The following is a 24,056-nucleotide window of genomic DNA, read 5'->3' as shown; positions in this document are numbered from 1 at the left end:
GACCAGGTCTAGACCAGGACTAGACCAGGACTAGACCGGGACTAGACCAGGACTAGACCAGGACTAGACCAGGACTAGACCAGGACTAGACCAGGACTAGACCAGGACTAGATCAGGTCTAGACCAGGACTAGACCAGGACTAGACCAGGACTGAAGCAGGACTAGACCAGGACTAGACCAGGTCTAGACCAGGACTAGACCAGGACTAGACCAGGACTAGACCAGGACTAGACCAGGACTAGACCAGGACTAGACCAGGACTAGACCAGGTCTAGACCAGGACTAGACCGGGACTAAACCAGGACTAGACCAGGACTAGACCGGGACTAGACCAGGACTAGACCAGGACTAGACCAGGACTAGACCAGGACTAGACCAGGACTAGACCAGGACTAGATCAGGTCTAGACCAGGACTAGACCAGGACTAGACCAGGACTGCAGCAGGACTAGACCAGGACTAGACCAGGTCTAGACCAGGACTAGACCAGGACTAGACCAGGACTAGACCAGGACTAGACCAGGACTAGACCAGGACTAGACCAGGACTAGATCAGGTCTAGACCAGGACTAGACCAGGACTAGACCAGGACTGAAGCAGGACTAGACCAGGACTAGACCAGGTCTAGACCAGGACTAGACCAGGACTAGACCGGGACTAGACCGGGACTAGACCAGGACTAGACCAGGACTAGACCAGGACTAGACCAGGACTAGATCAGGTCTAGACCAGGACTAGACCAGGACTAGACCAGGACTGAAGCAGGACTAGACCAGGACTAGACCAGGTCTAGACCAGGACTAGACCAGGACTAGACCAGGACTAGACCAGGACTAGACCAGGACTAGACCAGGACTAGACCAGGACTGAAGCAGGACTAGACCAGGACTAGACCAGGACTAGACCAGGACTAGACCAGGACTAGACCAGGACTAAACCAGGACTAGACCAGGACTAGACCAGGACTAGACCAGGACTAGACCAGGTCTAGACCAGGACTAGACCAGGACTAAACCAGGACTAGACCAGGACTAGACCAGGACTGAAGCAGGACTAGACCAGGACTAGACCAGGACTAGACCAGGACTAAACCAGGACTAGACCAGGACTAGATCAGGTCTAGACCAGGACTAGACCAGGACTAGACCAGGACTGAAGCAGGACTAGACCAGGACTAGACCAGGTCTAGACCAGGACTAGACCAGGACTAGACCAGGACTAGACCAAGACTAGACCAGGACTAGACCAGGACTAGACCGGGACTAGACCGGGACTAGACCGGGACTAGACCAGGTCTGAACCAGGTCTGAACCAGGTCTAAACCAGGTCTAAACCAGGTCTAAACCAGGTCTAAACCAGGTCTAAACCAGGTCTGAGCTCAGACTCAACGCAGCCTCCAGACCAGAACTAAACCAGGTCTATAACAGGCCTATTCCAGGTCTAATGTAGGACAAAATCAGGACTAAACCAGGTCTAAGCCAGACCTAGACCAGGCACCATGATCACTTCCTGTTTGTAACGCGGTTGCTAGCACGTTAGCTAGTTTATATAAACAAACTGTTCTTAGGTTGTGACCCAGAGGATTGATTTTCAGAGATGGACACAGGTCTGTTTTACCATGAGTCATTTAACAGATATAAAACTGTGATACGACCACAGGGACGACCCACCAAACCAAATCAGGACCTGCCAGACGCACATAAACGTCACAGATCACTCCAAAACAAAATGAGTCAAACTGCACACTGTCTGAAGGCCGAGTCTGAGTCTGAGAAAACTTTAAATCAAAGAAAAATCCTCAGAAACGTTCAAGTGTCGGAAAGTTCAGAAAATCTTGTAAAAAACATTCCACAAAAAACAACACACGTTCACTCAGCGCGCCGCCACGTCTCCACCAATCAGAGGGCTCCAGAGAGCAGACCGGCCAATCAGAGAGCTCTGGAGTATGAATGAGCCAATCATAGGGCTCAAGACCTAAAGTCCAAGACCTAAAGTCCAAGACCTAAAGTCCAAGACCTAAAGTCCAAGACCTAAAGTCCATGACCTAAAGTCCACGACCTAAAGTCCACGACCTAAAGTCCACGACCTAAAGTCCACGACCTAAAGTCCACGACCTAAAGTCCAAGATCTAAAGTCTAAAACCTAAAGGTCAAGACCTAAAGTCCACACTATGAGACATTCCCTGGAGCTGACTCTACCGTCGTCACGACAGCCGGAGCGTTTAAGAGCGGAGGTTTAGGACAGACGTAAAGTCAGACTGATTCAGCAGCACTGATCCAAAGCCCAGATAAAAGGAGGCGGAGCCGTGAGGTGGAGACGTGAGGCGGAGCCGGCAGCAGGGGGCAGCACACACAAAGCAGCTCATATCAAACAGTCATAAATATATTTATAATAATCATAATAATCTGTGATAAGGCCGAGCCACGACTAAAGCTCCAGAGACAGACCACTGTCAACTTCAAAACACACAAGAGTCTCAGAGCCGCCGAGGACACGCCAAGGAGGACACGCCCAGGAGGACACGCCCAGGAGGACACGCCCAGGAGGACACGCCCAGGAGGACACGCCCAGGAGGACACACCCAGGAGGACACGCCCGTACGTCAGAGGAGGACACGCCCCTAGACACAGCCCTAGACACGACCATATGTCAAGGCTGGACACGCCCCCTCGCTGAGGATTCCCTAAAAACACCTTTGAGTGTGTGTCCGAATGTCTCCCCCTGCCCCTCACCCTCACTGCACTCTTTAGCCCTCTCTCTACTGCCCTCTCTTTACTGCCCTCTCTCTACTGCCCTCTCTTTACTGCCCTCTCTCTACTGCCCTCTCTCTACTGCCCTCTCTTTAGCCCTCTCTCTACTGCCCTCTCTCTACTGCCCTCTCTTTACTGCCCTCTCTTTAGCCCTCTCTTTACTGCCCTCTCTCTATTGCCCTGTGCACAGACACACGTGAAACTGTCCCATAATAAACAATAATAAATAATGTGACATTGAACTGACACAAATATTTATGGACTAATCATCATCATGCAGGTTTTTGTCATGTAAATGGACTGGATCATTAGATTTTTAGTCTGTGGATATTCTCGCTCTTTTAACAGCTGAAGCTAAGATAAGTGGCTAATGCTAGCTAGTAGCTCATAAACACGGTGACTCCGCTGAGCGCGTGCACAACCCACAGGCGGCCATCTTGGTTCCTTAGCGGCTCTGAGACAAACACAAACACGAGTCATGCATCTGTACAAAATATCACCCACAAATAACACGGCTCCAGGAAGTCCAAACACGGTGTGGGCGGAGCCAGAGGAGCGCTATTATTACTGAGGACCACAAGGGGCGCCACACCAGCCAGCGGCGCTAACAGAACGGGTAAGGTTTAACCAGGACTGAACCGGGACTAAACCAGGACTATACCAGGGTCTGAACCAGGACTGAAACTGGACTAAACCAAGACTAAACCAGGACTAAACCAGGGTATGAACCAGGACCGAACCTGGACTAAACCAGGACTGAACCAGGACTAAACCAGGACTAAACCAGGACTATACCAGGGTCTGAACCAGGACTGAAACTGGACTAAACCAAGACTAAACCAGGACTAAACCAGGGTATGAACCAGGACCGAACCTGGACTAAACCAGGACTGAACCAGGACTAAACCAGGGTCTGAACCAGGACTAAACCAGGACTAAACCAGGACTGAACCAGGGTATGAACCAGGACTGAACCTGGACTAAACCAGGACTAAACTAGGACTAAACCAGGACTAAACTAGGACTAAACCAGGACTAAACCAGGTCTATCACGTGGAGCAGTGACGTTGCTTCTGGAGCTGGAGGATCGTCTTTAAACCCTGAGTGTAGTTTTACATTCATGAAACGGCTTTGGCTTTACACATTTGCAGAATTCAAAAGTTTAAATGAGATAGAATGTGTTTTTATTCTCTGTAACCCTGTTCTAATGTGATAAAATGTTCCGTAATGGGGTTTTAACCCTGTGTTAACGTAGTGTTCTCCTCAGAAATGTCCCTAAAGTTGTGTTTTCTTTCATTGACATGTTTGAATCTGTGCTAGCGGATCAGTTTCATACAGACTCCAGTGGCAGGTCTAAGGCTGCGCTCACAGGCTTCAGTCCAGATTAGTGCTGATGTGGACCTGGTTTAGTCCTGGTTTAGTCCAGGTTTGTCCCAGTGTGGTGTGTCCAAATACGAAAATGCATAAAATCAACCCAGATGTCCTCCTGCTGTGTAAACATCGCTGCTCAGAGAAAACTCCATTCCCCACAATGCACTTGGGCCTGGTACATTCACTGTTTATCGATGCGTTGAAGTTCTACCTGGTAACAGATGACAGTACATGCTCTGATTGGACAGTAAAGCTCAGCCCTGGTTTTTAGTTGAGTCCTGATTGGACCCTTTGGACAGACTGTTTTTCAGTTCAGGTCAACTCTATTTGTAGCATCTTCACTGTGTTGTTATCATTAGCGTCTTGTTGTTAGCATTAGCGTCTTGTTGCCGTTAGCGTCTTGTTGCGAGGCCGTTCTCCGTTTTGCCGTGAGCCGGAGAGACGAGGCGTGGCGTTTTTGGAAGATCGCAGTTCGAGTTCGGAGGTGGTGGAAACTCCGTGGAAGAAGCAAAAAAAGTCAAACGTCCAAAAATGTTTTTAAAATGTTCAAAAAGAAGCCGAGAGGAAACGCAGAGACGCCACAGAACGGCCACAAGCGGCTAAAGCTAAAACCCATCCAAACCCAATACCAAAACACTACATGCAGTTAGGCGATGTACAGGCGACAGCAGTGGTTCAACCTTCACAAAACTGGGACTAAACCAGAACTAAACCAGGACTAAACCAGGATTGAACTAGGACTTAACTAGGATTCACCCTGGTCTAAAGAGGTTTAGATGATAAACAATAATCCAGACCTTAACTAGGACTAAATGAAGACTAAACTAGGACTAAATCTGGACTAAACCAGGACCAGAATCACCCATCATGTTCTTTTTGTACACGATAACATCAGAAGACTTTTCTGCCCGATAACAGACAGCGTTGACTGTTATTATAATCTGTTAAATAAACGTTCTCTCTACAGTATATATACATCTGTAGCTCTAATATAAGTGTTATAATAATGTGATTAATGAATATTTATACAGAAAAGTTGAAGCGTTAGGTTCTGCGATTCCTCTCAGCTTTCGTAAACTTCAACTGTAAGAAACTAAAGACGCCGCCACTTCTGGATCTGGTACAAACTCTTCATTTGGGTGCGTTGGTTTGCGTTGGTTTGTGTTGAGTTCTTTTGGGTGCGTTGGATTACGTTGGGTTCTTTTGGGTGAGCTTGATGGCATTGGTTTTGTTTGGGTGCGTTGGGTTCTTTTGGGTGCGTTGGGTTCTTTTGGGTGCGTTGGGTTCTTTTGGGTGCACTTGATGGAGTTGGGCTCATTTGGGTGTGTTGGATTACATTGTTTTGTTTTGGGGTACATTGGATTACGTTGAGTTCATCTGGGTGCACTTGATGGTGTTGGTTTTATTTGGGTGCGTTGGATTATGTTGGGTTCATTTGGTGGGCTTGATTGTGTTGGTTTTATTTGGGTGCGTTTGATTACGTTGGGTTCTTTTGGGTGCGTTGGATTACGTTGGGTTCTTTTGGGTGCGTTGGATTACGCTGGCTTCATTTGGGTGCGTTGGATTATGTTGGGTTCTTTTGGGTGCGTTGGATTACGTTGGGCTCATTTGGGTGCGTTGGATTACGTTGAGTTCTTTTGGGTGCGTTGGATTACGTTGAGTTCTTTTAGGTGCGTTGGATTACGTTGGGTTCTTTTGGGTGCGTTTGATTACGTTGGGTTCTTTTGGGTGCGTTGGATTACGTTGGGTTCTTTTGGGTGCGTTTGATTACGTTGGGTTCTTTTGGGTGCGTTGGATTACGTTGGGTTCTTTTGGGTGCGTTTGATTACGTTGGGTTCTTTTAGGTGCGTTGGATTACGTTGGGTTCTTTTGGGTGCATTTGATTACGTTGGGTTCTTTCGGGTGCGTTGGATTACGCTGGCTTCATTTGGGTGCGTTTGATTACGTTGAGTTTTTTTGGGTGCGTTGGATTACGCTGGCTTCATTTGGGTGCGTTTGATTATGTTGGGTTCTTTTGGGTGCGTTGGATTACGTTGGGTTCTTTTGGGTGCGTTGGATTACGTTGGGTTCTTTTGGGTGCGTTTGATTACGTTGGATGAAGTGTTTTGTTCCAGATCCGGAGGCGGCCATGATTCTACCCTCCTCTTTCAAAATAAAACTAAAGCTGAAGCAGGAGGAAGCTGATTGGTCGACGAGTCTGGTCCCTCCCACTCAACGATGATGTCAGACACTGGGCCTGCTGTCAATCAAAGCTGAAGTCCCGGGCGGCGTGCCCTTATTTGGAAGTTAACTGAAAGAACAGAGAGAGAGAGACATGTGAGACAGGAATGAGACACCTGCGCCTGCCCTGCACCTGTCCTCCTCCTGTCCTGCACCTGCCCTCCACCTGTCCTCCTCCTGTCCTCCTCCTGTCCTGCACCTGCCCTGCACCTGCCCTGCACCTGTCCTCCTCCTGTCCTCCACCTGCCCTGCACCTGCCCTGTCCTCCACCTGTCAAGAAGAGTCCATCTGACCCCTGACTCTAATCCTGACTCCAGTCTTAAGGGAGCAGTGTGTATACTGCCTCTCACAGGTTTAAAAAGGTACTACACTCACACCTGAACCTGTGTCCAGAGTCCTGTCCTAAAGACAGAGACACATACAGGTGTGTCCAGAGTCCTGTCCTAAAGACAGAGACACATACAGGTGTGTCCTGTCCTAAAGACAGAGACACATACAGGTGTGTCCTGTCCTAAAGACAGAGACACATACAGGTGTGTCCTGTCCTAAAGACAGAGACACATACAGGTGTGTCCTGTCCTAAAGACAGAGACACATACAGGTGTGTCCTGTCCTAAAGACAGAGACACATACAGGTGTGTCAGGTGCTGAGTTTAGGGAGATTCAGATGAGACAGAGACATTTTAGGTTTGGAACTGGCAATGCAAATGAGAAAGTCATGTGACGCTCATTCTGCTCTCTGATTGGATAATCATCTGGAAACAAAACACCAAATTATAACATGAATAAATGACATGTCGTTTGATTCAGACATGTTTGGCTTGTACCTGGGGACACATTCACGTCATGTTTACACAGTTCCTTTAAACTGAACCACAGAGCTGTTATAAAATGATAAATAGTCGTCAGCATTTCAAAAACCTGGTTTTGTTGTGTGTTTGTTTTGTGTGTGTCAGAAAATGGCTGTTGACAGCGGCACAGCCAGACTGTGTCCTGTGACGCCTCCGCACAGATCATGTGACCAACACTCTGTGGTGATGAGGACTCAATAATCACAACACGAAGAGGAGCCTTTATATAGAAACATAAAAGGGAACGCTGTGCTCTGATTGGTCACAGGCACTCTCCTCTTTAATGTTATAATGTTATAATATTATAATTATATAATGGTATAAAAGTATGAGAAGGCCCTGCAGCTTTTGATGTGGCTGTAGTACAGTATACTGCTCTCTGATTGGCTGTAGTACAGTATACTGCTCTCTGATTGGCTGTGGTACTGTATACTGCTCTCTGATTGGCTGTGGTACTGTATACTGCTCTCTGATTGGCTGTAGTACTGTATACTGCTCTCTGATTGGCTGTAGTACTGTATACTGCTCTCTGATTGGCTGTAGTACAGTATACTGCTCTCTGATTGGCTGTGGTACTGTATACTGCTCTCTGATTGGCTGTGGTACAGTAAACTGCTCTCTGATTGGCTGTAGTACAGTATACTGCTCTCTGATTGGCTGTGGTACAGTAAACTGCTCTCTGATTGGCTGTGGTACAGTAAACTGCTCTCTGATTGGCTGTGGTACAGTAAACTGCTCTCTGATTGGCTGTAGTACAGTATACTGCTCTCTGATTGGCTGTGGTACAGTAAACTGCTCTCTGATTGGCTGTGGTACAGTATACTGCTCTCTGATTGGCTGTAGTACTGTATACTGCTCTCTGATTGGCTGTAGTACTGTATACTGCTCTCTGATTGGCTGTAGTACTCTAAACTGCTCTCTGATTGGCTGTAGTACTGTATACTGCTCTCTGATTGGCTGTAGTACTGTATACTGCTCTCTGATTGGCTGTAGTACTGTATACTGCTCTCTGATTGGCTGTAGTACTGTATACTGCTCTCTGATTGGCTGTGGTACTGTATACTGCTCTCTGATTGGCTGTGGTACTGTATACTGCTCTCTGATTGGCTGTGGTACTGTATACTGCTCTCTGATTGGCTGTAGTACTGTATACTGCTCTCTGATTGGCTGTAGTACTGTATACTGCTCTCTGATTGGCTGTGGTACTGTATACTGCGCTGTGATTGGTTACTCACTTGCAGAGTGTGGAGGGCGAGCCTGACCGGTGGAAGTGGACGATCTGCCACTTGCCGTCACGGCGATGCCACACCCTGCTCTCCTCTGATTGGACGGTGCGTGGCGAGCCGTTGGCATCGATGAACTGTGTGACTCTGATGTAAGCGATGCACGCCGCCTCCTCGCCAACCAGGTGGATGTGAGGATTCAAGATGGTGGTGTGGACCGGCTTAGAGTTCTTAGACCAAACTAGAGAGAGAAACAAGAACTGAACCAGGACTAAACCAGGACTGAACCAGGACTAAACCAGGACTGAACCAGGACTAATCCAGGACTGAACCAGGACTAAACCAGGACTGAACCAGGACTAATCCAGGACTGAACCAGGACTAAACCAGGACTGAACCAGGACTAAACCAGGACTAAACCAGGACTGAACCAGGACTAATCCAGGACTGAACCAGGACCTAAACCAGGACTAAACCAGGACTAAACCAGGACTGAACCAGGACCTAAACCAGGACTAAACCAGGACCTGAACCAGGACTAAACCAGGACTGAACCAGGACTAAACCAGGACTGAACCAGGACTAAACCAGGACTGAACCAGGACTGAACCAGGACTAAACCAGGACTAATCCAGGACTGAACCAGGACTAAACCAGGACTAAACCAGGACTGAACCAGGACTAATCCAGGACTAAACCAGGACTGAACCAGGACTGAACCAGGACTAAACCAGGACTAAACCAGGACTGAACCAGGACTAAACCAGGACTGAACCAGGACTAAACCAGGACTGAACCAGGACTAATCCAGGACTGAACCAGGACTAAACCAGGACTAAACCAGGACTGAACCAGGACTAAACCAGGACTGAACCAGGACTAAACCAGGACTGAACCAGGACTGAACCAGGACTAAACCAGGACTAAGACAGGACTGAACCAGGACTAAACCAGGACTAAACCAGGACTGAACCAGGACTAATCCAGGACTAAACCAGGACTGAACCAGGACTGAACCAGGACTAAACCAGGACTAATCCAGGACTGAACCAGGACTGAACCAGGACTAAACCAGGACTGAACCAGGACTAAACCAGGACTGAACCAGGACTAAACCAGGACTGAACCAGGACTAATCCAGGACTGAACCAGGACTAAACCAGGACTGAACCAGGACTAAACCAGGACTAAACCAGGACTGAACCAGGACTAATCCAGGACTGAACCAGGACCTAAACCAGGACTAAACCAGGACTAAACCAGGACTGAACCAGGACCTAAACCAGGACTAAACCAGGACCTGAACCAGGACTAAACCAGGACTGAACCAGGACTAAACCAGGACTGAACCAGGACTAAACCAGGACTGAACCAGGACTGAACCAGGACTAAACCAGGACTGAACCAGGACTAATCCAGGACTAAACCAGGACTGAACCAGGACTAAACCAGGACTAATCCAGGACTGAACCAGGACTGAACCAGGACTAAACCAGGACTGAACCAGGACTAAACCAGGACTGAACCAGGACTGAACCAGGACTAAACCAGGACTAATCCAGGACTGAACCAGGACTAAACCAGGACTAAACCAGGACTGAACCAGGACTAATCCAGGACTAAACCAGGACCTGAACCAGGACTAAACCAGGACTGAACCAGGACTAAACCAGGACTGAACCAGGACTAAACCAGGACTGAACCAGGACTGAACCAGGACTAAACCAGGACTAATCCAGGACTGAACCAGGACTAAACCAGGACTAAACCAGGACTGAACCAGGACTAATCCAGGACTAAACCAGGACTAAACCAGGACTGAACCAGGACTGAACCAGGACTGAACCAGGACTCAACCAGGACTCAACCAGGACTCAACCAGGACTCAACCAGGACTAAAATGAGGAAGTGAGACTCACGGTTTTCAAAGTAAAATCGGTGAAAGTCCAGTCCCTCGACCAGGTTCCCCAGAGCCTCAGGTTCGAAGGCCGTCACTGCAGGATCGCACATTTTACTGTAACACACACACACACACACACTTTAATACACAACACACTGGGAGGGCATCTGACACATGTTGGGGACATTCCATTGACATCTGTTCATTTCCTGGAGACAGATCCCACTCTTACCCATAGTCAATACTAATCTAAACCTAAACTTAAGCCAGATCAGGACTTTAAACATGTCATTGATCTAATAATGAAGGATTTATGTGGAACGTAAACTGTAAAAGAATAAGTTCAAGTCACTGACGTGTAGCTCTCGAAGTCTCCGTTGCTGATGGCCTCGATGAGCTGCTCCGTCACTCGGATAATGTCCTGTTTACGAGCTGAAAACAAACAAACACAGAGCTAAGGATCCAGAGGAGTCTGCAGCACGTCTGCTTTAAACATCCTGTGTCACACTAAAGTGACTCTGTGGGATTTGATCTAATGTTTCCGCCGCAAAAACAGACCTGGAGTTGTGTTTTGTTTCATTCACACACGTTTAACCGTTTATTACCCTGTCTGTATGTTTGAATAAAACAAAACATAGCTCCAGGTTTGTTTGAACATTAGGACAGATCAGACAGTAGATTAACACGGGCCCTTTAATGTCTCTGATCACTGGGTCGATCCACACAAACTGGTTCACACCATCTTGTCTATCTGCATTGATACTTTGCAGGGACATCATGCTGGGGATGTTCTACATGTATGTCTATGGCGGAATGCTCAGCAGTTACCATGGTGACACAACATACATTAACAAAAAGTTTATGAAAGTCTGAAAACTCAAGAAAAAACACAAACGTGATTTAAAGATGTTCAGGAGTGATCAGTCTGAGCTCATGGTTCTCTTCAAGAGTTTGATTTGACACTAAAATGTGAGACTCACTGAAAAACTGATGGCTAATGCTAATGCTAATGCTAGAGTGTGACTAACCCTGCTTTAAGGGCCTCCAGTTAGCATCACACCCCCAGAAAATGTTGATGACATCAACTGCAAAGTGTGAATAAATGATGGGAATGGAGAGTTGTGGTGGACAGTGAGTACCTCGTGTGTCCTCGTCCTCGATGGTGGTGTTGGTGCTCTCAGACGACTCCTGAAATCAAACTCTTATCAGTGTAAATATAAAAATGACATTAGAATAAAGTCATATTTGTGCTTTTGAAATTTAAAAAAAGTCTGTAAAACACCCCGTCACATTAGCTTAATCTGGGTTAAGTTTAATAAAAATATTCACGGCCTTCCCAGATCTAAACTTGTTTCGTTGCTGTAGTGGAAATACATTTTTGTAATAAAATAATTACAGTAAAGCCCAGCTGCAGTTACAGAGAGAGGAGCCAGAGTCGACGGAGCAGGAAGTGCATCTGTGATCACTTCCTGTTTGGAACGTGGCGGCTAACAGGTTAGCTCTGTCCATGTATATGTAAAGTTTATGGTTAGCACTCCAGCGTCACGCCTCTCTTGGGCGACTAAAGTTTATCTAGAACATAAACTCTTAGAGACGGAGCTCAGAGCAGAGCTGTGCCCTGGAGGATGAGGAAGTGTCTGGGGAGGGGGAAGTCTGGGCTGTTTGCTCAGCCCCAACACAAAGAGAAGCTCTGTATAGTCAATCCAATGTCGAGAGTCCTGTCTAACAACCTGTGATCAGTCTGGTGTTTTTACTGCAGTGGAGCAGACGCAAGACTGAGGACTTTTTACTTCTGTGGGGTATTAAAGAGGAGGTATTTACTTCTGTGGGGTATTAAAGAGGAGGTATTTACTTCTGTGGGGTATTAAAGAGGAGGTATTTACTTCTGTGGGGTATTAAAGAGGAGGTATTTACTTCTGTGGGGTATTAAAGAGGAGGTATTTACTTCTGTGGGGTATTAAAGAGGAGGTATTTACTTCTGTGGGGTATTAAAGAGGAGGTATTTACTTCTGTGGGGTATTAAAGAGGAGGTATTTACTTCTGTGTATTAAAGAGGAGGTATTTACTTCTGTGGGGTATTAAAGAGGAGGTATTTACTTCTGTGGGGTATTAAAGAGGAGGTATTTACTTCTGTGTATTAAAGAGGAGGTATTTACTTCTGTGGGGTATTAAAGAGGAGGTATTTACTTCTGTGGGGTATTAAAGAGGAGGTATTTACTTCTGTGGGGTATTAAAGAGGAGGTATTTACTTCTGTGGGGTATTAAAGAGGAGGTATTTACTTCTGTGGGGTATTAAAGAGGAGGTATTTACTTCTGTGGGGTATTAAAGAGCAGGTATTTACTTCTCTGTGCTAAGCCCCTCCCCCTTCAGAGCACTATCACACTCAGCTGCATCGCACTAATGAAACTCCTGCACATCAGCTCAGGTTTGTCACGTCATAGTGCAGTTTGTGTCATGTTTTTGTTTATTTATGGAGGATTGTCGTGTGGAGCGTGGGTGATGTAGACTTGTGGGCGGAGCCTCGTAAAGACTCATACTGTTAACTGTACATGGATGACATTAAAGCCTCTTCAGACGTGTTTTTGATGAGAAAACATAACACGGAGGAAAGTTTGAAAAAGTCCATTTTGTAGAACACCTCGTCTTCAATGAGAAAAGGCTGAACACAAAAGTGTAAAACAGTTTTTACCTTGACACCGTCGTTTTTCTTGCCTCCACTTTTGCCTCCTGAGCGCAGCACGAACAGAGCCAAAAAAACCAGAGTCAGAAAGAACGGCAGGAACGCAGAGAAGAGCAGCCACGCCATCGAAACAATACTCGAAATATACACGAAAAGTACACGGAAAGTACACGAAGATATGGACAAAACTGGCAAAAAAAAAAGTCTCAAAACAAAACTTGACAGTGGAACAGGCAAAAAACAGAGAGCAAAATGTAAAAATATCAAATAAGAAATAAAAGAGAAACAGCAGCGTCAGTTCAAAGTGAATCTAAACAAAGAAAAGTGACACGTTTATATGAAAAAATTAATCCACAGAGAAACAGATCCAAAATGAGTCCGTAGTGCTCGTAATCCTGGTTTAGTCCGAGTTTAGACCTGGTCCGGACTCGTGTAGGCCTGATGTAGACCAAGTTTAGTCCTTAATGTTTAGTCCCGTTGTAGTCCTGTTGTAGACCTGTTGTAGTCCCGTTGCAGACCTGTTTTAGTCCTGTTGTAGTCCTGTTTTTTGTCCTGTTTTAGTCCCGTTTTAGTCCTGTTTTAGTCCTGTTGTAAACCTGTTGTAGTCCCGTTGTAGTCCTGTTGTAGACCTGTTGTAGTCCTGTTGTAGACCTGTTTTAGTCCTGTTGTAGTCCCGTTGTAGTCCTGTTGTAGACCTGTTGTAGTCCCGTTGTAGTCCTGTTGTAGACCTGTTGTAGTCCTGTTGTAGTCCTGTTGTAGTCCCGTTGTAGACCTGTTGTAGTCCTGTTTTAGTCCTGTTGTAGTCCCGTTGTAGACCTGTTGTAGACCTGTTGTAGTCCTGTTTTAGTCCTGTTGTAGACCTGTTGTAGTCCCGTTTGTAGTCCTGTTGTAGACCTGTTGTAGACCTGTTGTAGTCCTGTTGTAGTCCTGTTGTAGTCCCGTTGTAGTCCCGTTGTAGACCTGTTGTAGACCTGTTGTAGTCCTGTTTTAGTCCTGTTGTAGTCCCGTTGTAGTCCCGTTGTAGACCTGTTGTAGACCTGTTGTAGTCCTGTTGTAGTACTGTTGTAGACCTGTTGTAGTCCTGTTGTAGACCTGTTGTAGTCCTGGTGTAGACCTGTTGTAGTCCTGTTGTAGACCTGTTGTAGACCTGTTTGAGTCCTGGTTCAGTCCAGTCTGTTGTCATGTGGTGTAAATAGCAGCAGATCAAGTGTCCCAGACTCCACCCCCGACTCTGGACTAGATCTAGACTTTGGTCCAGATTTAGACCTCAGTCCAGGGGAAGTCCCTCTGGAGTCCCTGGGTCACTCTAGGTTTGAATCCTGACCTGAGTTTAATTTACAAAATACTTTCTCTTCTATCCCTGGACCCCACTGTGGTCCCGAGTCCAGGTTTAGACCAGGTTTAGTCCAGGTTTAGACCAGGTTTAGTCCTGGTTTAGTCCTGGTTTAGTCCAGGCTTAGTCCCAGTCTGTTCATGTGTTTGTATATCTGATCTTTCTCTGGTCTAAATTTGGATACTCGTCTAAGACCCTGGCCCGGACTCTCTGGGGGGGGTGAGGGGGTGAGAGAGTGAGGAGAGTGAGGGGGGTGAGGGGGGTGAGGAGGGTGAGGGGGGTGAGGGGGGTGAGGAGGGTGAGGGGGGTGAGGGGATGGAGGGGTGAGAAGGGAAACAGGAAGTGATCATGGACACACTTCCAGCTGCTTCGACTCTGGCTCCAGTTCTCTTTCTGTGTATAAACTCCTCTCCTCTCTCTGTCCCTTCTGTCCCCTCTGTGTCTCCTCTCTCTGTCCCTTCTGTCCCCTCTGTGTCCTCTCTGTGTCCCCTCTGTGTCCTCTCTCTGTCCCCTCTGTGTCCCCTCTGTGTCCCCTCTGTCCTCTCTCTGTCTCTGCTGCTTCAGACTCATTCTGGTCTTAAATGTTCGTATTAACCCTCTACATGATCCTGGGGTTTTTATTTCACTATTGTGTCTGTAAATCAAGATCTGAACATTAATAACTTTCCCCGAGGTCGCTCCTGTTAGCGTTAGCATTAGCGTTAGCCACAGGTTTGATTGACAGCACTAACTGTTTGAACAGGGCCCAGGAGAGATGCATGGACGACGTGTAAAACGTCTTCAGACGTGTTTCTGAGGAGGGGGCGGCGTTAGAACACGGGACAAACATAAACTGTTCTGCAGAATGCACAGGTTCAGATCTGGGTTAAGCTGAGGTCAGGGTTTGTCCTTTGATTCTCCTCCTCACATTCCACATGAAGCTTTTGTGACGTTCCTAAATTTAACCATGAGCTAAACACAGGGACGGCGGACCACAGCGCCAGAACGTCACCCTCCAACCCAAAGGTCAGCGGTTCGATCCTTTCACCCACCTGTTCTGAGTGAGAGTCTAGACAAGAGGTGACCTTTCCTCATATAAAAGCACTTTTACAAGAACAGCTTTGTCCTGTGGACCCATGTGATAAAAGAACATGCTGGAATAAATGTACTAGTCTGTCATTTTGATACTAAGTATACATTTGATACTTGATACCGATACTGACACCACAATGAAAATAAAACACTCTTTCTTTAGACAATAGAATTCAACAGTAAATGTTGTACTTTGTGTTCTGTTCCCATGTGTAAATCTGTGTAATCCCTCAGTGTGCAGCAGGGTCCAAAGCTTTAGGCTGTTTCATTCAGACCAGGATGGACTAAACCTGGAATAAAACTGGTTTAATCCAGGTTTAGTCCTGGTTTAGTCCTGCTTTAGTCCTGGTGTAGTCCAGTTTTAGTCCAGTTTTAGTCCAAGTTTAGACCAGGTTTTTGTTGAGTTTGATGAGTCACAAACTTAAAAAGTCACACTTTTTCCAAGGAAACAATATGAAACTTTCCTGATGTTGATAATTCAGAATAAAAGTGTTTTCTGTGACATCACCCTGTGGTCTAAACCATTCCAAACCCACACGGGGACAGTCAGGTTCTGTTCTACTTTTTCAGTGTTGTCTCGTTTAATTTAGTAGATATCTCCATAATAAGAGGATAATTGTATGGACCAATCAGGACACCAGACAGCAGAAGGACAGCCAATCAGAACGAGCCAAAATCACAACATGCTACAACACACTCAGAACAAGCAAAACACACGTGTAATGTCAAATCTGAAATCATAATTAAACTGAATAAATACATATTTTAGCCCAGAAGCATAAACTGACCTGAGAAATTCCTCGTGGCTAACATCGTCGTCAAGATGGCTCCCTGAGGAAAAGAGGAAGGAATGAAGGGAGGAAACAAGGAGGGAAGTGATTAGAAGAGGAGAGAAGACAAGGAAGTGAGGAGAGGAGGAGGTAAGGAGGAGAGGGAAAGACATAAGGAAGGAGGTAAGGAAAAAGAGGAGGAGAGGAGACAAGGGAGTGAGTAGAGGTGAGTAGAGGAGCTCAGGGCCGTCCGGCTGATGAGGTCTCTGTGCTCGGGGCCGTCCGGCTGATGAGGTCTCTGTGCTCGGGGCCGTCCGGCTGATGAGGTCTCTGTGCTCGGGGCCGTCCGGCTGATGAGGTCTCTTTGTATCGGTCTGTTGTGGTAAAGAAGGAGCTGAGTCCAAAGGCAAAGCTCCTCTCTCTTGGTCAGTCTACGCTCCTGCCCTCACCTATGGTCATGAGTTCTAGGTAATGACAGAATGGACAGGATCCCAGGTACTAGCGGTTGAAATGGGTTTCCTCCACAGGGCGGCTGGGCGCTCCCTTAGAGATAGGGTGAGGAGCTCGGTCACACAGGAAGAGCTCGGAGTAGAGCCGCTGCTCCTCTACATCGAGAGGATGCCTCCCTGGGGAGGTGTTCCGGGCATGTCCCACCAGGAGGAGGCCCCGGGGAAGACTCAGGACATGCTGGGGGGACTGTCGGAGGAAGTGTGTGGAGAGGGAAGTGGGGGCCTCCCTCCTCAAACTGCTGATAAAGCGGAAGAAACTGGATGGAGATGGGAGAAGAGAGAGAGGAAGGAGGGAAAGAGGAGAGAGAGATACAAAGGTACAGAGGTGTAGAGTTTGTACCTTGAGTTTTCGTCGAGCGTTGAATTTCTTGAGGCACTCGACGGTCTCCTGGCGGTGCATACAGGACGCCACAGTGGACCGGTGCTGACGAGAGAACACAAGATTATCACAAACCAGAGACAATATTTCAGTTTGACATTTGAGACATTTTGTTTGTGTCTGTGTGGAGTTTGCATGTTCTCCCTGTGTCTGTGTGGAGTTTGCATGTTCTCCCTGTGCCTGTGTGGAGTTTCCTCTGGTTTCCTCTATCAATCCAACACATGCAAACTAAATCAAATCCTCCAGCTAAGTTGACCTGACCAAAAATCAGGACAAAACCAGGACTAAACCAGAACTAAACCAGAACTAAACCAGGACAAAACCAGGACTAAACCAGGACAAAAATCAGGACTAAACCAGATCTAAACCAGGTATAAACCAGTACTAATCCAGGACTAAACCAGGACTAAACTAGAACTAAACCAGGACTAAATCAGGACTAAATCAGGACTAAACCAGTACTAATCCTCACAGAGATCCAGGGGTGCTTCAGAGCCTCTGCTGCTGTGATGCGTTTGGACGGGTTTATGGTCAGCATCTTATTGATCAGATCCTTGGCCTCAGGAGTCACTGTGTCCCACTCAGGAGACGGGAACTAAAAATACAAAATAAAACTATTTAAACTACAGGATAGACGAGCTTTTTGGCAAAAAAAAAAGTCAGGAGAAAAGGAAACAGTGAACAACAAAATACATCTTTTTATTGAACCTCAACTCTACAGGAGACCCAGGCTTTTCAGAATAAAACTACAGAACTGAAGAGTACTGAGCCCTTTCACAGTAAAAGCACTGAGCCCATTTCAGTCCCAGGGTTCTGTAGAAGCCAATGGGCCAAACTCATCGGTGCTAGGTACATCTGTGTAGCCAGCGTATCATGTGACCTCCCTGACCAATCAGAGCGAGAGCAGAACGAGCCGGTGCTAAAATAAAAAAGCCGATGATCTGAAAACAGGCAACACTCGGAACTACCACATTTATAGAGTTGTTGTGATGTCACTTCATCAGTTGAAAACAGTGTTTACAGTTTCCTCTTTTCTTTTGTGCGATGACACATGTCACATTAAAAAGAGACTACAGGTATTTAAAGCTAACAAGGTCACACACATGGATCTATGGTCAAAACTGTGACCAAAAGTGTAAGAGCGGGAAGCTAACCGAGGCTAAGCTAGTGTTAGCGCTGATCTGCAGTAGTTATATACAGACTGACGTTATGAGAGATTATGACATTATTTACATGTTTGATGCAGTTTGTGGCTAAACAATTTTTAAAGGAAACTGAACAAAAAAACTCTGACTCTTTCACAGTAAAAAGTGGGTTAAAGCCCCACTACGGGACATTTCGTCACATTAGAACAGGGTTAAAGCTCCACTACGGGACATTTCGTCACATTAGAACAGGGTTAAAGCTCCACTGCGGGACATTTCCTCACATTAGAACAGGGTTAAAGCCCCACTGCGGGACGTTTTGTCAAATTCTGGACTCACATCGTAGGCTCCAGCTTTGATCTGCTGATAGAGTCTGTGCTGATCCTCATCCCAGAACGGAGGATAACCAACGAGCAAGATGTACAAGATCACACCTGGAACACAGAGAGAGACCGGACTGAACCAGGACTAGACCAGGACTGAACCAGGACTGAACCAGGACTAGACCAGGACTGAACCAGGACTCAACCAGGACTGAACCAGGACTGAACCAGGAGACGTACCACAGGCCCACAGATCCACTGCTTTGCCGTAAGGATCTTTCCTCAGGACTTCAGGAGACAGATATCCAGGAGTCCCAGCGAATCCTGCACAAAAACACATTTATAAAACACATTTATGATCCAAAATTAAACATCATATAACACAAGTGTGGCCCTCAGCAGTTTGATTTGCATTTTGCCATAAAATGGTGGTCGTTGTTGTTGTTGTTATCGTAACTCAGTGAGTTCAGCTGTGTGTTGTTGTGGTTGTTGTTGTTTCTCTTGTTGTGGTGACGGTGGCTGTTGTTGTGGTGTTGTACCTCAGTGAGTTCAGCTGTGTGTTGATGTGGTTGTTGTTGTTGCTGTGGTGGTGGTTGTGGTTGTTGTAAATTAGTGAGTTCAGGTGTGTGTTTTTGCTCTTGTTGTGGTGGTGATGGTGGCTGTTGTTGTGGTGTTGTACCTCAGTGAGTTCAGGTGTGTGTTGATGTGGTTGTTGTTGTGGTGGAGGTTGTTGTTGTTGTGGTGGTGGTTGTTGTTGTTCTAACTGATTGAGTTCAAGTGTGTGTTGTTGCTGTTGTTGTGGTTGTTGTTGTGGTGGTGACAATGGCTGTTCTTGTGGTTGTTGTAACTCAGTGAGTTCAGGTGTGTTTTGTTGTTGTGCTGGAGGTTGTTGCTGTTGTTGCAGTTGTTGTTGTGGTGGTGGTGGTTGTAACTCAGTGAGTTCAGGTGTGTTGTTGTTGTGGTTGCTTTTGTTGTTGTGGTTGTTATGGTTGCTGTTGTGGTTGTTGTGGTTGCTGTTGTGGTTGTTATGGTTGCTGTTGTGGTTGTTGTGGTTGCTGTTGTGGTTGTTGTGGTTGCTGTTGTGGTGGTTGTTTTTGTTGTGGTGGTTGTTGTTGCTGTTGTTGTGGTTGCTGTTGTGGTGGTTGTTTTTGTTGTGGTGGTTGTTGTTGCTGTTGTTGTGGTTGCTGTTGTGGTTGTTGTGGTTGTGGTGGTTGTTTTTGTTGTGGTGGTTGTTGTTGCTGTTGTTGTGGCTGTTGTGGTTGTTGTGGTTGTTGTGGTTGTTATGGTTGCTGTTGTGGTTGCTGTTGTGGTGGTTGTTTTTGTTGGGGTGGTTGTTGTTGCTGTTGTTGTGGCTGTTGTGGTTGTTGTGGTTGTTATGGTTGCTGTTGTGGTTGTTGTGGTTGCTGTTGTGGTTGCTGTTGTGGTGGTTGTTTTTGTTGGGGTTGTTGTGGTTGCTGTTGTGGTGGTTGTTTTTGTTGTTGTGGTTGTTGTTGTTGCTGTTGTTGTGGTTGCTGTTGTGGTTGTTGTTGCTGTTGTTGTTGTTGTGGTGGTTGTTATGGTGCTGGTGTTGTTATGACACAGGTGAGGTCAGGTGTGAGGTCAGGGGTGTGTCGTTGTAGTTGAAATACATGAACCACATTTCCCAGAAGTCTTTGCTCACCGAACCATGCCTGCTGATCTCCCTCCACCTCGATGGCCAAACCGAAGTCCGCCAGCTTCACCGCCGCTCCTTTGGACTTAGAGGCGAGGAGGAGGTTCTCCGGCTAAAGACACAAGAGAAGGAGAAGAAGAGAGACAAGAACGACTTAAAAGAGGAGATGTTTTACTGCTATGGGGTATTAAAGAGGGGGTATTTACGTCAAACATGGTCGGAGGGAGTGGAGAGCAGACTGATATTGCTCTTTATAAAACCAGAGACATCACCATAGCGTTTGGTCACAACCAAATAAAGCTCTGTGAGGCCAGAGGTCAGAGGCTACAGCGGCTAATCTGCAACCAGGATCATATGTGCAAATCCAAACAGGAACAGCCACTCAGGAGCAAGGTTGTCAATCAAACCTGTTGCTAAAGCTACTTCAGAGAAAGAAGGCACCTGGGTATTATTAATGTTTATATCTTGATTTATAGACACAATAGAAATGAAATAAAAAACCCAGGATCATGTCAAGGGGGTTAAAAGCAGCAGGTAAAGAGAGGACACGTTCATAGAAAGTGAACTGGAGTCAGATCTCGAAGGAACCAGTTTGCTAGCGTGTTAGCTATGTCCAGAGATATATAGTCTATGTATCAAATATACAGACACATCAGTCTGGAGCTTCCAGGCAACGTTTTAAAGAACAAAAGCACCAAACAGTCGATATGAAGCAGACGCCATTTTAAATATTTTGAATCAGAAGATTGTGCTCTGCTTTAGGATCTGGGGCTAAATCTGACGACATGCTCCTCTGAGGGCCAGTGTGTTCCTCTGAGGCGAGCTCCTCTGAGGGGAGTTCCTCCGAGGGGAGCTCCTCTGAGGCGCGCTCCTCCGAGGGGAGTTCCTCCGAGGGGAGCTCCTCTGAGGCGCGCTCCTCCGAGGGGAGCTCCTCCGAGGGGAGCTCCTCCGAGGGGAGCTCCTCTGAGGCGCGCTCCTCCGAGGCGCGCTCCTCCGAGGGGAGCTCCTCCAAGGGTTTCTCATGGACACAGCTCTGACCTTGAGATCACGATGCACCACTCCCATCTGATGACAGTGCAGCACGGCCTCCAGGATCTGCTGGATACAGTGGCTGTGGGGTCAGGGGTCACAGGGGTCACAGAGGGGTCACAGAGGGGTCAGGGTTAATAGAAGCGTATTTAAATGTGCACATGAATATAGAGGCACATACCTGGCGTCTGCTTCACTGTAGTACTCACGAGCCACGATGTCCTCAAACAGCTCTCCTCCGGTCACTCTACATCAAACATGAGATCATTTTAAGATGGTTCAGATCTGAAACGTCAGCTTTAAGTATCTGCCCGATATCGACCGATACCAGAGCACAGCCTGAAAACAGCATTTATTTACTTTAAACAAAAACAAACTGATCCTAATGTTCATGGAGCTGTAATTCACCTCTAAAGTAAATCTTATTAATATCAACTTATTACATCACTTTATATTTATATTTATATTTATATGTCCAACCAGAATATCACCTGAACCGATATTTGGAGCCGATATCTGATCCAGTAAATGTTTCAGTATCTCCCTGATTCTTTACATTTAAATCTATAAAATGTCTCATTAATGATTAAACTTACAAATAGAAGAACTCGAACACAAACATATGAAAGTGAAAGTGAAAGTGAAAGTGAAAGTGAAAGTGTGTCTCACAGGTCAAAGATGAGGTAGTGGTGGTTCTCCTCAGAAATGCTGTCGTGAAGTCGCACTGAAATAAAACACAAAACACAGTCAGGCCTGTAACTACTGAGGAACTCGATACTCGATACTCGATACCAATACCGCGATGATGATAAAAAACACTTGAGTTCTTCTCTCAAACTGGAAAGACTGTGTTTCACCTTGTGATGTCATCATGTGGTGATACAGGAAGTGCTCCACTGTGTTTTTAAACTCCACCTTCACTAGATTCATTTTAGATAAAATCTGGAACTGCCCATTTCTATTGAACTAAAGGTAAAAGGAGCTGTTCACTAGAAAACCACTCCATGACATCACAAGGTGGAACAGAGCGTTTTGAGCTTTGGAGATGTCACAGAATAATAATAAAGTGACTCAAATAAATGAAACAAAACACAACTCCAGTGTTTGAGGAGGAAACATTAGAACATGGATTAAAGCGACAACAGTCAGTTTGTGACACAGGAGCTCCCTGACACACGGGGAGGGCATCTGACACACGGGGAGGGCATCTGACACACGGGGAGGGCATCTGACACACAGGGAGGGCATCTGACACACGGGGAGGGCATCTGGAGGGCATCTGACACACGGGGAGGGCATCTGACACACAGGGAGGGCATCTGACACACGGGGAGGGCATCTGACACACGGGGAGGGCATCTGACACACGGGGAGGGCATCTGGAGGGCATCTGACACACGGGGAGGGCATCTGACACACACAGGGAGGGCATCTGACACACACAGGGAGGGCATCTGACACACGGGGAGGGCATCTGACACACGGGGAGGGCATCTGACACACGGGGAGGGCATCTGACACACGGGGAGGGCATCTGACACACAGGGAGGGCATCTGACACACGGGGAGGGCATCTGACACACGGGGAGGGCATCTGACACACAGGGAGGGCATCTGACACACGGGGAGGGCATCTGGAGGGCATCTGACACACGGGGAGGGCATCTGACACACAGGGAGGGCATCTGACACACGGGGAGGGCATCTGACACACGGGGAGGGCATCTGACACACGGGGAGGGCATCTGGAGGGCATCTGACACACGGGGAGGGCATCTGACACACACAGGGAGGGCATCTGACACACACAGGGAGGGCATCTGACACACGGGGAGGGCATCTGACACACGGGGAGGGCATCTGACACACGGGGAGGGCATCTGACACACGGGGAGGGCATCTGACACACAGGGAGGGCATCTGACACACAGGGAGGGCATCTGGCGCAGGAGTACGGTGCTGTACTCGTCTGATATTATGTCTTCTTACTGTGAGCCTCAGATTTCACTGTGGAGGAGGATTATTATGGGATGTCCTGCCCACACATTGCTCAGGTGTGTTACCTAGCAACAGAAACACGCGCCGTCTCCGCGCAGAGGCAGAAACGAGAGAACGCAAGAAAATAAAAGACTTTTATGAGCGATGCTCAGGCTGTAACTCCATTTAACCGTTATTTTTAAACACAGTTAAAATGAGTCCAAGAGGGAGGGCATCTGACACAATCTGACACACGGGGAGGGCATCTGACACAATCTGACACACGGGGAGGGCATCTGACACAATCTGACACGCAGGGAGGGCATCTGACACAATCTGACACTGTGGTGTCCAGTGGAGCTGACGCCGCCATAAACGTCATCACAACAAAGCGCCGCTGTAGCGCCCCCTGTGGACAGAAGCACACACACATATACACACACATATACACACACATATACACACACATATACACACACATATACACACACACATACACACACATACACACACATATACACACACACATACACACACATATACACACACAAAAATCACATTCTATCATCTAAATAAAGAGTTTTAATTATTATCATAGTTTTATCAGTCGATACTTTGGACAGTACTTGTACTCTGTGTACTTTGGACAGTACTTGTACTCTGTGTACTTTGGACAGTACTTGTACTCTGTGTACTTTGGACAGTACTTGTACTCTGTGTACTTTGGACAGTACTTGTACTCTGTGTACTTTGGACAGTACTTGTACTCTGTGTACTTTGGACAGTACTTGTACTCTGTGTACTTTGGACAGTACTTGTACTCTGTGTACTTTGGACAGTACTTGTACTCTGTGTACTTTGGACAGTACTTGT

The 24,056-nt window shown here is 46.8% G+C and overlaps 1 protein-coding gene across 1 annotated transcript in view; it reads right to left on the bottom strand.

Moving 5' to 3' along the window:
• Positions 1-5,033: 5,033 nt before the first annotated feature.
• The window catches only part of camk2a (calcium/calmodulin-dependent protein kinase II alpha), a 38,360-nt gene continuing 19,337 nt past the window's right edge, over positions 5,034-24,056 (bottom strand). Inside the window, exons 4-18 of the mRNA XM_033978749.2 lie at positions 21,876-21,930; positions 21,388-21,453; positions 21,216-21,288; positions 20,187-20,289; positions 18,767-18,850; positions 18,543-18,637; positions 17,531-17,653; positions 17,020-17,103; positions 16,189-16,231; positions 13,006-13,043; positions 11,455-11,503; positions 10,672-10,747; positions 10,335-10,429; positions 8,428-8,656; positions 5,034-6,411 (exon numbers count right to left, since the gene is read on the bottom strand). Of these exons, the coding sequence (XP_033834640.1) occupies positions 6,408-6,411; positions 8,428-8,656; positions 10,335-10,429; positions 10,672-10,747; positions 11,455-11,503; positions 13,006-13,043; positions 16,189-16,231; positions 17,020-17,103; positions 17,531-17,653; positions 18,543-18,637; positions 18,767-18,850; positions 20,187-20,289; positions 21,216-21,288; positions 21,388-21,453; positions 21,876-21,930 (1,217 nt within the window). The 3' untranslated portion in view covers positions 5,034-6,407. The remainder of the gene's footprint in view (positions 6,412-8,427; positions 8,657-10,334; positions 10,430-10,671; positions 10,748-11,454; positions 11,504-13,005; positions 13,044-16,188; positions 16,232-17,019; positions 17,104-17,530; positions 17,654-18,542; positions 18,638-18,766; positions 18,851-20,186; positions 20,290-21,215; positions 21,289-21,387; positions 21,454-21,875; positions 21,931-24,056) is intronic.

The sequence above is a fragment of the Periophthalmus magnuspinnatus genome, chromosome 14 (assembly GCF_009829125.3).
Source record: "Periophthalmus magnuspinnatus isolate fPerMag1 chromosome 14, fPerMag1.2.pri, whole genome shotgun sequence".
NCBI lineage: Eukaryota > Metazoa > Chordata > Actinopteri > Gobiiformes > Gobiidae > Periophthalmus > Periophthalmus magnuspinnatus.
This window is presented reverse-complemented; position numbering and strand designations above follow the sequence as displayed.